This window comes from Nyctereutes procyonoides, unplaced genomic scaffold (assembly GCF_905146905.1).
Source record: "Nyctereutes procyonoides isolate TBG_1078 unplaced genomic scaffold, NYPRO_anot_genome, whole genome shotgun sequence".
In the NCBI taxonomy this organism is placed as follows: domain Eukaryota; kingdom Metazoa; phylum Chordata; class Mammalia; order Carnivora; family Canidae; genus Nyctereutes; species Nyctereutes procyonoides.
The window spans coordinates 25,292,629-25,306,263 of NW_026575040.1; the positions used below are offsets into that span (position 1 = coordinate 25,292,629).

At 33.8% G+C, this 13,635-nt stretch overlaps 1 protein-coding gene across 2 annotated transcripts in view; it reads left to right on the forward strand.

Moving 5' to 3' along the window:
- COPS2 (COP9 signalosome subunit 2) overlaps positions 1 to 13,635 on the forward strand; it is a 31,831-nt gene that overhangs the window by 11,021 nt on the left and 7,175 nt on the right. The window contains exons 2-9 of one of the 2 annotated variants that reach the window (XM_055320048.1): positions 1,752 to 1,865; positions 2,532 to 2,609; positions 6,827 to 6,952; positions 9,174 to 9,284; positions 9,401 to 9,478; positions 12,196 to 12,370; positions 13,070 to 13,248; positions 13,379 to 13,431. In XM_055320048.1, the coding sequence (XP_055176023.1) occupies positions 1,752 to 1,865; positions 2,532 to 2,609; positions 6,827 to 6,952; positions 9,174 to 9,284; positions 9,401 to 9,478; positions 12,196 to 12,370; positions 13,070 to 13,248; positions 13,379 to 13,431 (914 nt within the window). The remainder of the gene's footprint in view (positions 1 to 1,751; positions 1,866 to 2,531; positions 2,610 to 6,826; positions 6,953 to 9,173; positions 9,285 to 9,400; positions 9,479 to 12,195; positions 12,371 to 13,069; positions 13,249 to 13,378; positions 13,432 to 13,635) is intronic. The other variant, XM_055320049.1, reaches the window with a different exon arrangement.

Here is a 13,635-nt window from a genome sequence, read left to right on the forward strand (position 1 = left end):
TTTTTAGAAAAGGAATGTGCTTATTTACATTTTATGAAGATGATGCTGGCTGCTTACCATGAGAAAGTTGGAACTTGAAAGTTAAAAATGAGAATGGGAAAGCTGTGGAGAGATGCTAGTGGTTTGGTAGGCTAGGGTGGTGAAGAAGAGGGAGTAAAGTACATGAATTTGAGATGTATGTTGAAGATAGAATCAAAAAGGACTTTTTATGTTCGAACAACGTGACTGCTTTTAGTTCTTTACTTGCCTCTGATGATGCTATTTTGTATCTGCTATTCTCTTACTACCCCTCTCCCTGTTTCCTCTAGCAAGCAAACTCCCTTGGGTCTTTCAAAACCTAGTTCAGAAGCTGTCACTATTGCAGCATTGTTTGATGAATAGTTTATTAAGTCTTTATCAATTGCTTTGCTAGTTCGCTAGTTTGGTTGGTTGTAGTCAGACCTAACTTACAAGGTCAAGAAGCGAATGAGTGATTATGAAATGTATTCATAGAATTTGACCTCATCCTAAAGAGAAGTGATACAAAGGATTTTCATAAACTTAAACATAACAATTCCCATTCAAATCTGGAAGACTGCATCCATGCTTCATATCCTTACACAAGGAAATAATTGTCCTCTAGAGGGTGCACATTACAAAACCTCTGTGGCCAGATAAAACTGATTTTGTAGTAACATCAAACATCCCCCTCTATCTGCCTGTCACAGGAAAAATTCATTTTATATTCATGTACTTTTGAGCACTCTAGCATTACACTCACTATACTTTTTTCATTTTTTGGCCTTTATGAAATATTATAAATTTTTCATGAATAGCTCAACAAATTATCAAGTATTTGGAATTAGAAATAACTGTAATAATAAAAAAATTAATAACTGTAATAGTGTTCTTGTCTTTGTGTGTTTACTTCTTAATTTCACATGAAGCTTGCCTTTTGTAATGACTTGTAGTTGATGGAAATAATTTTGTGTCTTCCTAATGATTTTCATTATACTAATCTACGTAAATTTTATAATCCTCATCATTAAACAGACTATCTTGGACCTATTTTAAACTCTTGTTTATACTGCTCCACAAAATAGTTGTTTTATTCCAACTTTCTACTTTATTGTTTCAGTACTAAGAACTGAACTTACGTGATGAAAGTCACATAAAATTATGTAAATTCATTTTCTTTTAGTTTGATTTGTTAAAGCTAGTTAGAGTGTATTAATATAATAAAAGCTATTGGGTAATGTGGAATGCACATAAAGCAGAAATTTGTTATTAACATAATTATATTTAGCAATAAATTACTCTGCCATGTATAGATTATCATTGTAGATAGTCAGGCCATGTTAGAAAAATGAAACTTAGACTTAAGGAGTAGAGAAATTTCAATTAGAACTTAAAATGAATATTAGTATTTATGTAATAATTAGCAAATATGATTATTTTTCTTGGGCTCTGTGACCAATAAAAGATTAACCACTGCAGAATTGGGGGGTCATTAACCAGTATTATTTCTTTGCATTTTGCTTTTCTGTTAATTCTATGGAAATTGTAGTTTTGATCTGAAAGAAACGCTTCTATTGATTTTGGCTTTTTCACTTGTTTTTTGAATAATGATTAGGTACAATGGCATTTCACCTATTTGTGCAAAGTTGCTTTGTATAAATGTATGGTTTTTGCATCTTAACAGTATTCACTTTTTATGGGGCAATGTGTAGGGTTTTTTTTTTTTCATTTTAGTATCTCTTTCTAACACACAGGAATACTCTGAAGATAGTAACTCTGAGCCAAATGTGGATTTGGAAAATCAGTACTATAATTCCAAAGCGCTAAAAGAAGATGACCCAAAAGCAGCATTAAGCAGTTTTCAAAAGGTTTACTTTTTTTTCTGATTGATCCTGTGTTTTAAAGTTTATTTTTTTAAACGATATCTTAGAGCAAGTAAGTTCCAAGTGATTTTATCCCAGAAGTGTGTTTTGGAGACCGAGTGATAATCCTGTAAATAAGTTTGCATTATGCAGTACAAAGAGATGTTCCAAAGGGGATATCCTGTTGTTTTTTTCTAGTCAAGCTTTGTGTATATATAGCAGGTCTGTTGTCCTGAAAAGCTAGTATGGTTTTGGCAGAAGGATACCAGCATGATGATCAATAGTATTATCCCTGCAATTTTGTTCCTCCTTTGGGGGCCAGATCACACAGGTGTGGTTTCACTATTAAATAATGTGATTTCTTGACTACTGATACACTTTTGGATTTATTCTTACCAACGGATTATTCAGAGGGAAAAAAAGGACTTCTGGGACTATAGAATAATTGAGCAGTAGTTCTTATTTAATTTTTTGATGAAGAAACTTCGAAATAAGCTCACCCTTAGGCATTTTAAGATCTGTTTCTTTCTTAAAGCCTTTTAAAAATGGCCTTGAGAAATGATGGAAATGTTTGTCATGTATATGATGTAAAATTAATTCAAAACAGATATTGGCGTCATTAGAAAATAACATTAGCATTAATTTAGACTAAACATGTCTTCTATGTTTTAGGTTTTGGAACTTGAAGGTGAAAAAGGAGAATGGGGATTTAAAGCACTGAAGCAAATGATTAAGATTAACTTCAAGTTGGTAAGATTTGTTTTGAGGGGCAATAATTATTTCATTATTAAATGAAATTTTGTGGGTAAAAACCTCATGGCAACAAAATGTCATTCTACCTCTTTAAAATAATTGTTGATATATTTCTCTATTTAGCCTACTTTTCATTTGTGATGACAGTAACACGAAGTAAAAATTCTGCATAGGAGTCAAACTTTTCTGTTTAAGAAAACTTATCCTCTAGATACATATCTGGCTGCATTATTAACAGAATGATTTTTCCACAAACTATTAGTGTAATTTTGGAATTTAAAAATTCTACTTTATATTACAAGGAGTTCCTCTCACTGGTAAGGGCCAAAACTAGCAATATTCTTAACTCCTCTCTTTGTGTGTCTCCCCTCAAATAATCCTTTGGTAAACCCAGGTGTCTTTATATATCTTGAAAATATATCTTGAAAATATATCTAGTATCTGACTGTTATGTAACCATTTTACCTCTATTACTCTGGTCCAAGCCAACATTCATCTCTCATCTGGATGATTTCAGTAGCTTCTTAACTGGTTTTCTTACTTTTATCCATGCTTTAGTAACAATCTGTTCTCCACAAGCAGCAGAGTGACCCTTCTGTTTCTGTTTTTAGAGTGATACTTTTAAAATATAGGTCAGATTATGTCATTCCTTTGCTCTGCATCTTCTAATCAATCCTACTTTCCTTAATAAAAATCCAGATTTCTACTGTGGCACATAAGGCCCTATGTCAATTTATCCTTTACTACCTTTCTGATCTTATTGTCTCTTCTCTCCTTTACTGGGTTCCTTGCTGTCCTCATGTCATCCTAAGCATGTTCCTACTTGTAAACACTTGTATTTGCTGTTTCCTGTGCCCCAAATTCTCCTCTCAAATAGCCATGTGGCTCTTTTCAGAGTTCTTTCAGTATTATCATATATCAGGATGGCTTTCCTCTTCCTTTTATGGCCTTCCTTTTATGTAAGACCAACTTACATAAAATCTCATCCTTCCCATCATCACTTATATTCATCTTACTTTTTCTTCTTTTGAATGCATCACCACTTGGTCTGTTTACTTAATGCCTTTCTGCTGCCTTATCCTCAGAGGCTATAAACTCCGTGAGAGCAGGACTTCGTTTTATTCACTGTTAACATTGCTACCACCATAATGGCTGACATTTAGTAGATGCTCAAATATATTGTCTTATGAACTTGTAGAGAAGCTGGGATTGTCATGACACTGTATTCTTATAGAATTGCTGGTCTTAAGAGTGCAGAGTAGAGGTGGAGGGGAAAATAAATAGATGAGAGGTCTAGGGACAGATATGAACCTTTAAAATCCCTAAGGATAGAAGGGTTTTGTTTTGTTTTTTTTCTTTTTTTTTTTTTTTGGATTGAGGTATTTTTGAGAAAAATATCAAGTGGAGCTTAGCAGAAATAAATACTTGCAAATGGAAGAATAGCTGATAATCTTTTTTTTTTAAAGATTTTATTTATTTATTCATGAGAGACACAGGCAGAGGGAGAAGCAGGCTCCATGCAGGGAGCCCAATGTAGGACTCGATCCTGGCACTCTAGGATCACATCCTGAGCTAAAGCAGACGTGCTTAACCACTGAGGCACCCAGGAATTCCGAGAGCTGATAATCTATTACTACTTTCTTTTTTTTCCTATCTCTATATTTCTCATATGTCTCCTCCCTCTCCTCATTAACTTCTCTATCCCATCCATTTGAAATCAATTTTCAATTCCCTGAATTGACTATTACCTTGTCCAGTTAACTTCCACTAATCTTGCATCCTATTCTTGACATACTCTGGCATCCTCACTGACCTTCAGTGGGAGGGGCCCTCCATTACATCTACAAAAACTATCCACAAAATATCAAGACTATTCAAAATATGTTAAACATTAATAAGTATATTGTGTGTTGCATTTAAATATAGTTAAAGAAGGGAGAATGTCTATCTTGAATTTAACCTTTCTAGTTCTGCTGATATTCTCAAAAAATATCTTTATATTGTACAAAGCTCTTGTGCTATCTTTTCATTTATTATTTGTGAAAATACTAAACACTCATACTATATTTAAATTCATAGTTTAGAAGGATATGGGAGGAGCATCAGGTGTCTCAAGGGACAGAGATTTTGACTAAACAATTTTAGTGACATTAAAAGCCCAATGTTTGGGACGCCTGGGTGGCTCAGTGGTTGACCATCTGCCTTTGGCTCGGGTCGTGATCCCAGGGTCTGGGATCAGGTCCCGCGTCAGGCTCCCTGCTAGGAGCCTGCTTCTCCCTCTGCCTGTGTCTCTGCCTCTCCCTGTGTCTCTCGTGATTAAATAAATAAAAATAAAATCTTTAAATAAAAATAAAAGCCCAATGTTCAACTCTTAGGATTCTGTGATTTGAAATAATACAAAGAGACTCTATAGAAAGCTGCTATCTTAACATACTAGCAGTGATTTAATTTTTGAGCTCATTTAAATACATGCTACCCTTAAAACTTGATTTTGCTATTTTACCTTGAGCTGAGATGGAAGAAAGTAAGGGAAAAGATTATTTGTATTTTGTGTTATTTTGCCTGTCTTCCTTCTCTACCTTTTATTTGCTCAAACAGCATCTGTGAATAAGTTGGGTATTATAAGAGTAGTTTCAGCTTCCATCCCTTTTTTTCTAGTTGTATTCAGAATAGAACCCATGTTGCTATGTGAAGGTTTTGAGCAATAAAAAGTTGGAAGGGTTTGTTATCAACTGCTCTATGTTCACCAGTGTAATTTATCTAATCTTCCCTTAGTCTTTAAATATAATAACAGAATTATTGAAAAATGAGTTTTAAAATTATTAGAGCATAAGGAAATGAATTCAAAACTAACTTTTTGCTAAAATCCTATTTCAGTATCTAGTTACAATCTCAAAGCTAGGACAGTCCTGTTTCTGATTTGCCTTTGCCATAAGATATGTTCTTCTGTAACGTGGATTTTAACAGCTCACTGATAGGATATTACCTATTATTTTTCCTCGCATGGTACTGGCATTCTTGGAAATAAAAGTAGCTTGATATACGTAATTAAGGCTTTTCCCATTGTTCTGTCCACTTTTTCCCACCCACCTCAACTACTGTTTTCTTTTTTGTAAGTCAGTTCTTGCTTAGGTTTCAGGGAGTCTTCTCATGTTCATAAACACATACGGTCTGTTAGTCAAGAAAAACACTATCTGCTAATGCTTACCTCCTTGATCAAAAGTAGAGTAGAACCCAGTGAAAAAAGGGATTAACAGCAATTGGAGATTGTGGGGACAGTGCATGCAGGTTATCAGGTTGGACTCAAAAATTGACTTAAATGGTACACTTTGAGGGAGAATAGACCATCCATGAAAATACTTAAGTGCTGGAAATTTGACTGGTAGTTCTTTATTTCCTCAGATCTCCCATGTTTCCTGGAATAATCACAGTAGTGCAAATAGTCCTGCAAGGAATAGCAACATTAGCTACATATACTATTGAGTAGAGCCTTGGGTGGGAGGACTTTTTTTTTTTTTTTTAAGATTTTATTTATTTATTCATGAGAGACAGAAAGAGGCAGAGACACAGGCAGAGGGAGGAGAAGCAGGCTCCATGCAAGGAGCCTGATGTGGGACTCAGTCCCGGAAATCCAGGATTACACCCTGAACCAAAGGCAGATGCTCAACCACTGAGCACCTAGGCATCTCGGGAGGACTTTTCTTGATAGGGGAATGAGTACCTGGGCTTGAAAAGATTCCTTCACTTCACATTTTATCATTGAGCCATCCAATAATATGGGAGAAAAGAAACATACCACTATTCCTAGAGAGCTTTCTCATCAAGAGGTAAATCTTCAGGAGAGGATATAGCTGATATCTGTATAGTTGGTATCCAAGGCATTTGAAAAGTTGGATTTATTTATAATTTTTGGTCTGTGAATATTTTAGTGGTTCTTTTGATCTATAAGTGTTTTTTGTGCAATGAGAACAATATCTGAAATTTTGAAAATCTATAAATTGTACTTTTTATCGGATAACTTCATAAATTTGGTTTGCATGTCAATCTAGAAATTTCAAATTTAAGCTAAAATGTTTATAGTGTTTCTGTCATACATACTTTATCATAAAACTTTATTGTTTTTTAATTATGTAGTAGTGTTATAATTTTAATCATGTAGATATTTCAATACATAAATACATATCTAATAATGCATTTATCTTCTTTCTTGACAGACAAACTTTCCAGAAATGATGAACAGATATAAACAGCTATTGACTTATATTCGGAGTGCAGTTACAAGAAATTATTCTGAAAAATCCATTAATTCTATTCTTGATTATATCTCCACTTCTAAACAGGTTAGATTCTGGTTTTTCCCCTTGGTACTTATCAATGTGTTATTTATGCTATTATAACAAACCCTTCCAACTTTCTATAATTATTTATTTATATACTAAAGGCTTTTTTAAGGCCTAGAGTTTCTAGCTAAGCAGTTATGCCAGACATTGATATGCTTCAGAAATAATATAATACTATTTTCTTAATTATAGTACTAATTATACAATATTAAAAAGCAACAACTAGCTAAATTTCTTCAAATAATATCTTGAGATACATAATCTACACAATTTTTATAGGCTTAAACTCCCATATAGTTAGTATCATAGTTCCTTCCAAAAAACTCCATCACCACTTCAGTTAGATTTATGTAGGTTTGATTAAAGATGCTTAAGAGAAGACCCTGTACTCATATTAGTACTTGGAATTACTCAATAGGTATTTAGTAGACGCTTTTACAAAGAATGAGTGTGTAATTAATGATGAAGAAACTATAGTGGGCCTTAGGAAGGATAGTGCTTTTGTTATTCTAGATTTTGGTTATTAAGAAAAGCAATAATGATTTTATTGTATTGCTAAGATAATTTTTAGTTGGATTGCTGTTCATAATCTTTTAAGCAACATAGCTTTCTTAAACACCGTGATCTGATGTTTTAGCACAAAAAGTATTCTCTATGTCATTTATTCTCCATGTCTTTTAGGATTTCTTAAAATATTTAATACTTTTAATACTCATAAAAAAATGTTCATGTCAGAATCTCTCTAGTCTTTTCTACTAGAAATCATTTTGAGTTAATTTATTACTTTTAATCTTCTATCTAAAATACACGTAATGGAAATAGAGACAAATAAACTTACAATTGATCCTTGAACAACATGGGTGTTATTGGAGTGCCAAGCCCCTCTCCTCTGCCCCGCTGCCATGTAGTTAAAAATTCATGGTATAACTATTGACTTCTCAAAACTTAACTACTAATATAGCCTACTGTTGATCAAGAGCCTTACATATAATATAAACAGTTGATTGACGTATTTTGTATGTTATGTGTATACTGTATTCTTACAGTAAACTAGAGAAAAGAAAATGTTATGGAAAAAATCATAAGGAAGAGAAAATAGATTTATGATAATGTACTGTATTTACCAGAAAAAAATTATATATAAATGGACCCATGCAATTCAAACCCATGTTGTTCAAGGGTCAACTATATATGTTTTGTTAAAACATGAGTAGATATTGGCACTAATTCTAAAGTTATTACATATTGAGGGGGCTTTTCTTATGTGGGGAAATGTTTTCTGAGTTTTACAAACAAGTGTCATCAAAACATTTTTGGTACACTATTTATAAATGTTATGCCAGATGTTGGGGGGGGGTTAATTTCAAACTTCAAGGTTGCGTGTTGCTGCGTGCTATTATATGTACACTTTTTGTCTTTTGAAAGTAAGAATAGATACTGGGTGGGCGTACTCAACTTATTCAGTATGCCATCAACAGTCATGAATAGATAGGAAGGTTTTCTGAAAGTATTAAACTTTCCTGTTTTCGTGGATCCTCTTGATCCTGTTAAATAGAGATCTAGAGAATCAGGTTTTCAAACAAAGGCAGAGCCCAATGTGGCAGAAAGCGAGTACTTAGGGGACCTTATCATAATACAAAATAAAATGATTTCCATGAAAAAAATGTCACACTCAGATTGGTAAATTGATAGTGTTTAGACACAGCTAAAATTATGCTAGACTTTTCCCTCTACCCAACTCCAGAAGTTTATCAGTACTTAAGAGCATGTAGTTCGGTTACTTGATTGATTACATTTATAGAAGAATTTTTGAGAGGTTATTCTTTGTTTCTTTAGGTGCTTGGCTAGTGTTTGCCACTTAATAGGTACCAAGTGAGAGTTGAGTGAATAAGATATGCTGTTAATAACAGCACAGCTAGATCAATGTGGATGTCATTCACTTCTGTCAATACAAGATGAGTTACTAGATTAGAAAGGACAAATCTTTATTATTAGAGCATTAGATATTTTCTGGGTTTTATTTTTTAAAAACTCACATAAAAACAGATCTTGGCACTTTTTGTAAGTTTGGTCTCTGTTTTGCTGAAGTTTTGTTAAATTATAGACTGACACATTCGGAAACAGATAGTGTATCTTATGTGTATTAAAGTTCAAAGATGCACTTTTAGTTTGCTCAAATTAACTTTATTAACAGGTACAAATTTGCTGTTTACAATTATAGAATTCTGATTTTTTATGTCAGATGGATTTACTGCAGGAATTCTATGAAACAACACTGGAAGCTTTGAAAGATGCTAAGAATGATAGACTGTGGTTTAAGACAAACACAAAGGTAACAATTACTTTTCTTTTTTGAAGAGTGGGAGGGTGTCCTTAATAAACTCTCCTAAAGATTCACACCTTTTCCTATTGAAATCTTTTAATTTTAATAAGTATGTTCTTTTACAGCTTGGGAAATTATATTTAGAACGAGAAGAATATGGAAAGCTTCAAAAAATTTTACGCCAGTTACATCAGTCCTGCCAGGTACCATTCTCTTTTTTTTCCTCAATATTTCTTCATAATAAAGCATAAGAAAAATTTTATTTGAAACTTACTTGGGGGGCAGCCCGGGTGGCTCAGTGGTTTAGTGCTGCCTTCAGCCCAGGGCATGATCCTACAGTCCTGGGATCCAGTCCCACATCAGACTCCCTGCATGGAGCCTGCTTTCTCCCTCTGCCTGTCTCTCTCTTTGTGTCTAAATAAATAAATAAATAAAATCTTTAAAAAAAAAAAAAAAAAAGAAAAGAAGCTTACTTGAGGATGTTTTTGTTCCAGAAACATCCCCAAGGGACGCCTGGGTGGCTCAGCGGTTGAGTGTCTGCCTTCGGCTCAGGGCATGACCCTGGGATCAGGGATCCAGTCCCACATGGGGCTCCCCACAGGGAGCCTGTTCTCCCTCTGCCTGTGTCTCTCATGAATAAATAAATAAAATCTTTAAAAAAAAAAATCGTCCCCAAAATAAAAATTGGCAAATAAGATACCAAAAGAAGCTCAGTTTTTCTTAGTGTTATATTTCTTCTTGTTTTAATTAAATCTTTATTTTTGTGGAGTGAAGCACAGGTATCCGCAAATAGACTAGGCATTAATACTTATTTATTAAGAATAAGCCTTTCATGGGATGCCTGGGTGGCTCAGGCAGTTGAGCATTTACCTTTGCCTCAGGGCATGATCCTGGAGTTCCTGGGTAGAGTTCCGCATTGGGCTCCCTGCATGGAGCCTGCTTCCCCCTCTGCCTATGTCTCTGCCTCTCTTTCAGTGTCTCTCATGAATAAATAAATAAAATCTTTAAAAAAAAAAAAAACCTTTCATGTTTAGTTACAGATCCTGTGAAAATCGGAGAGAACACGTAATACATGTAATATATGTATGAGACATGTAATAAAGATATTTCATATTCTGTTTTATAATATGTGAATCTTCTATAACAGTACTGTCCATTAGAACATCATGTGATACTAGAAACTAGAAACATTCTGTATCTGCACTAATATGATAGTGCCAGTTGTACATGTCCTCAGGCAATTAGTGTGCCTGAATTTTTAATTTTACTTTTAATTTAAATTTGAATAGCCACATGATCTGGACAGTACACCTCTGTAACTTTTTAGCTGTGGTTATACTTTTGTATTTTTTTTTTGTCTTGGTCAATAAGTTATTTCATATTGGTTTACAATTTATATGGGAATACTGTTTTAAATGTTTTTAAGCTCTTCCTATGCTACATACTATTTTAATTTTTTTTATTTTTTTCATTTTTATTTTTTATTTATTTTAATTTTATATGGTATTTCTACAAGTGGGAGAAAAGTTGATCAGGAAAGTGTTCTAAATCACCTGCAGATATTTTTGTTTACTTTTTTTTTTTTTTTTTTTCAATTTTTAAAGAAAATGTTTTCAGGGATTCCTGGGTGGCTCAGAGGTTGAGCATCTGCCTTCAGTTCAGGGTATGATCTCAGGGTCCTGGGATCAAGTCCCACATCTCGCTCCGTGCATGGAGCCCACTTCTTCCTCTGCCTGTGCCCTCTCTCTCTCTCTCTCTCTCTCTCTCTCTCTCTCTCTGTGTGTGTCTCTCATGAATAAATGAATGGGGTCTTTTAAAAAAAATGTTTTTATTTCATAATAGTTTTGCTTCATAAAGCAAATTAGTTATGTATGAATTCTTTCTTACCTACACAGTCTTAGAAAAGCTTAGTCTGATGCATAAACGACTATTAGTTCAATTCCACATGAAGTGGAAATGGTAAGAGAAGCCATTTCTGAATGGAAGAGGGTCTTTCAATGTGTGTGTGTGTGTGTGTGTGTGTGTGTGTGTGTGTGTGTGTGTATAAGAGAAAGTCCTCTGGAGAAATTTTTACTCAGGTTATTTTGGAACATAAGATTCTCTCTGATAATAACAATAGCAGAAACATGATAATCTAGATGTACAAATTATGTCTTATATGTCATATGTTATACTCTGGTTGTAACTCATTAGTGAATGACTAAACAATTCAGTTGGAAGATCAAATAATACATTTTGGCTTTGTGTAAGCGCTTGATATTTGATTCTCAGACTGTGGCCCATATGTTGTTTTTCATGGTCTGTAGTTTCTGGGCTGTTGGTAATTTTTCAAAGTTGAACTAACATGTTACTATCTTTATTACTCCTTTAACATCCCTTAGCAGAGTTAGTCACTTTCTTTTCCATTCTTCTGGGTATTTGCTTCATGGTTCATACTTCAGCTAGAATCATGATCATTTATTTATATTGTAATTTATCTGCTGACAGAATTAATCTTCTAGATTGTGAACTTTTGTAGAAGAGGAACATTAGCTTATATTTAATTGTGTATTTCTCCAAGGTAGAACAGTGCCTAGCACTAGGAAGGCACTTGGAACTACTTTTTGATCAGATCAGTGAATATAAAGTAGTTGTGAAGATTTGAGGAAGACTGAAGAATCTCCTAGATAGAAACAAACATTACAACGTTTTATACGTTAAAAAAAGTACGTCTGGTCACTTTTCTCTTATTGAAAGACTAGGAAGTACAAAGGATGTGTACATTCTGTTTTTGGCTATGTTCTTAGTGTTCAAGATCTTAATCATGGTGCGTTTTCACACATAATTGGTATTATAAATGTAAGGATCTCAGGCTAACTCAAAAATTACTAGGTTTACTGTGAATTCCATTTTGACTAAAGGTCATTATTTACTTTCCTAGACTGATGATGGAGAAGATGATCTGAAAAAAGGTACACAGTTATTAGAAATATATGCTTTGGAAATTCAAATGTACACAGCACAGAAGAATAACAAAAAACTTAAAGCACTCTATGAACAGTCACTTCACATCAAGTCTGCCATCCCTCATCCACTGATCATGGGAGTCATCAGAGGCAAGTTTTGTTTGGAGAAGGGTGGGCAGTGTCACAGGAAGTTACCAAGGCATCATTATATATGACTAAATAACTGAAGGTTGTTTCTGTGTTAGTGAAAATAAATGGCAAAGTTACCAAAATCAATGAAATGATCTTGTCTTAGAAATTAGAAGTTGAATTTTTTTTCTTGTATAGTTTTATGTCAGTGAAATATTTCAATAGGAAATTTACCATCAGAAGTTCTATTCTTGTGACTATGGGGTAGGGAAGGGGGAAAAAGGAAGTTCTATTCTTGAATTATGATACACATAAAATTACTTTGTGCCTGAACTGAGAATAAAGATTCGCAAATGCTTGTTGGATGTTTAATGAAGAGCTGCTTTTTAGAATTAAAGTGAGTACTGGGGCACCCAGGTGGGTCAGTCATTTAAGCAACTGACTCTTGATTTTGGCTCAGGTCATCATCTCAAGGTTGTGAGATCAAGCCCGGCATCTCCCTTTCCTTCTCCCCTCCCCCCACCCTCTGTACCCTCCTCTAAGAAAAAGAATTAAAATGAGTACCTTGGGGCTAGTATGAGTACCTTGGGCTGGTACTATGCAGGCTATAGAATTAAAAGACTGGAAAGCCACTATCCTAAATTTCATTTGATTTTTATAAAGTGCTCAATCTTACTACAGAACTGCAAATGCCCTTTTATCCTGTTTTGTTCTTTATAGAATGTGGTGGTAAAATGCACTTGAGAGAAGGTGAATTTGAAAAGGCACACACTGATTTTTTTGAAGCCTTCAAGAATTATGATGAATCGGGAAGTCCAAGACGAACCACTTGCTTAAAATATTTGGTGTTAGCAAATATGCTAATGAAATCGGGAATAAATCCATTTGACTCACAGGAGGTATGTGTGTGTTCATTTCTATTAGCTGTGTTTTGTGGAAATGTTACTGTTTCTTTTTACATATAGCATACTTTATTTATTTGTTTGTTTATTTATTTATTTATTTATTTATTTATTTTACTGTTCTTAGGCAAAACCATACAAAAATGATCCAGAAATTCTAGCAATGACGAATTTAGTAAGGTAAGATTTTATATTTCAGTTAAGGTAAATCTCATAAAGCAGTGAATTAGAGGGGAAGAAGAGAGAAATTTTGAGAATTCAGTTAATACTCTAAATTTACTCTTGTATTTTGGTTTGAACTATTCCAAAATTTGTGAAATTTTTTATCTTTTGAAGTCATTTATTCTGTTCAGTAGTCACAAGATTTTATACAGTATTGATTTA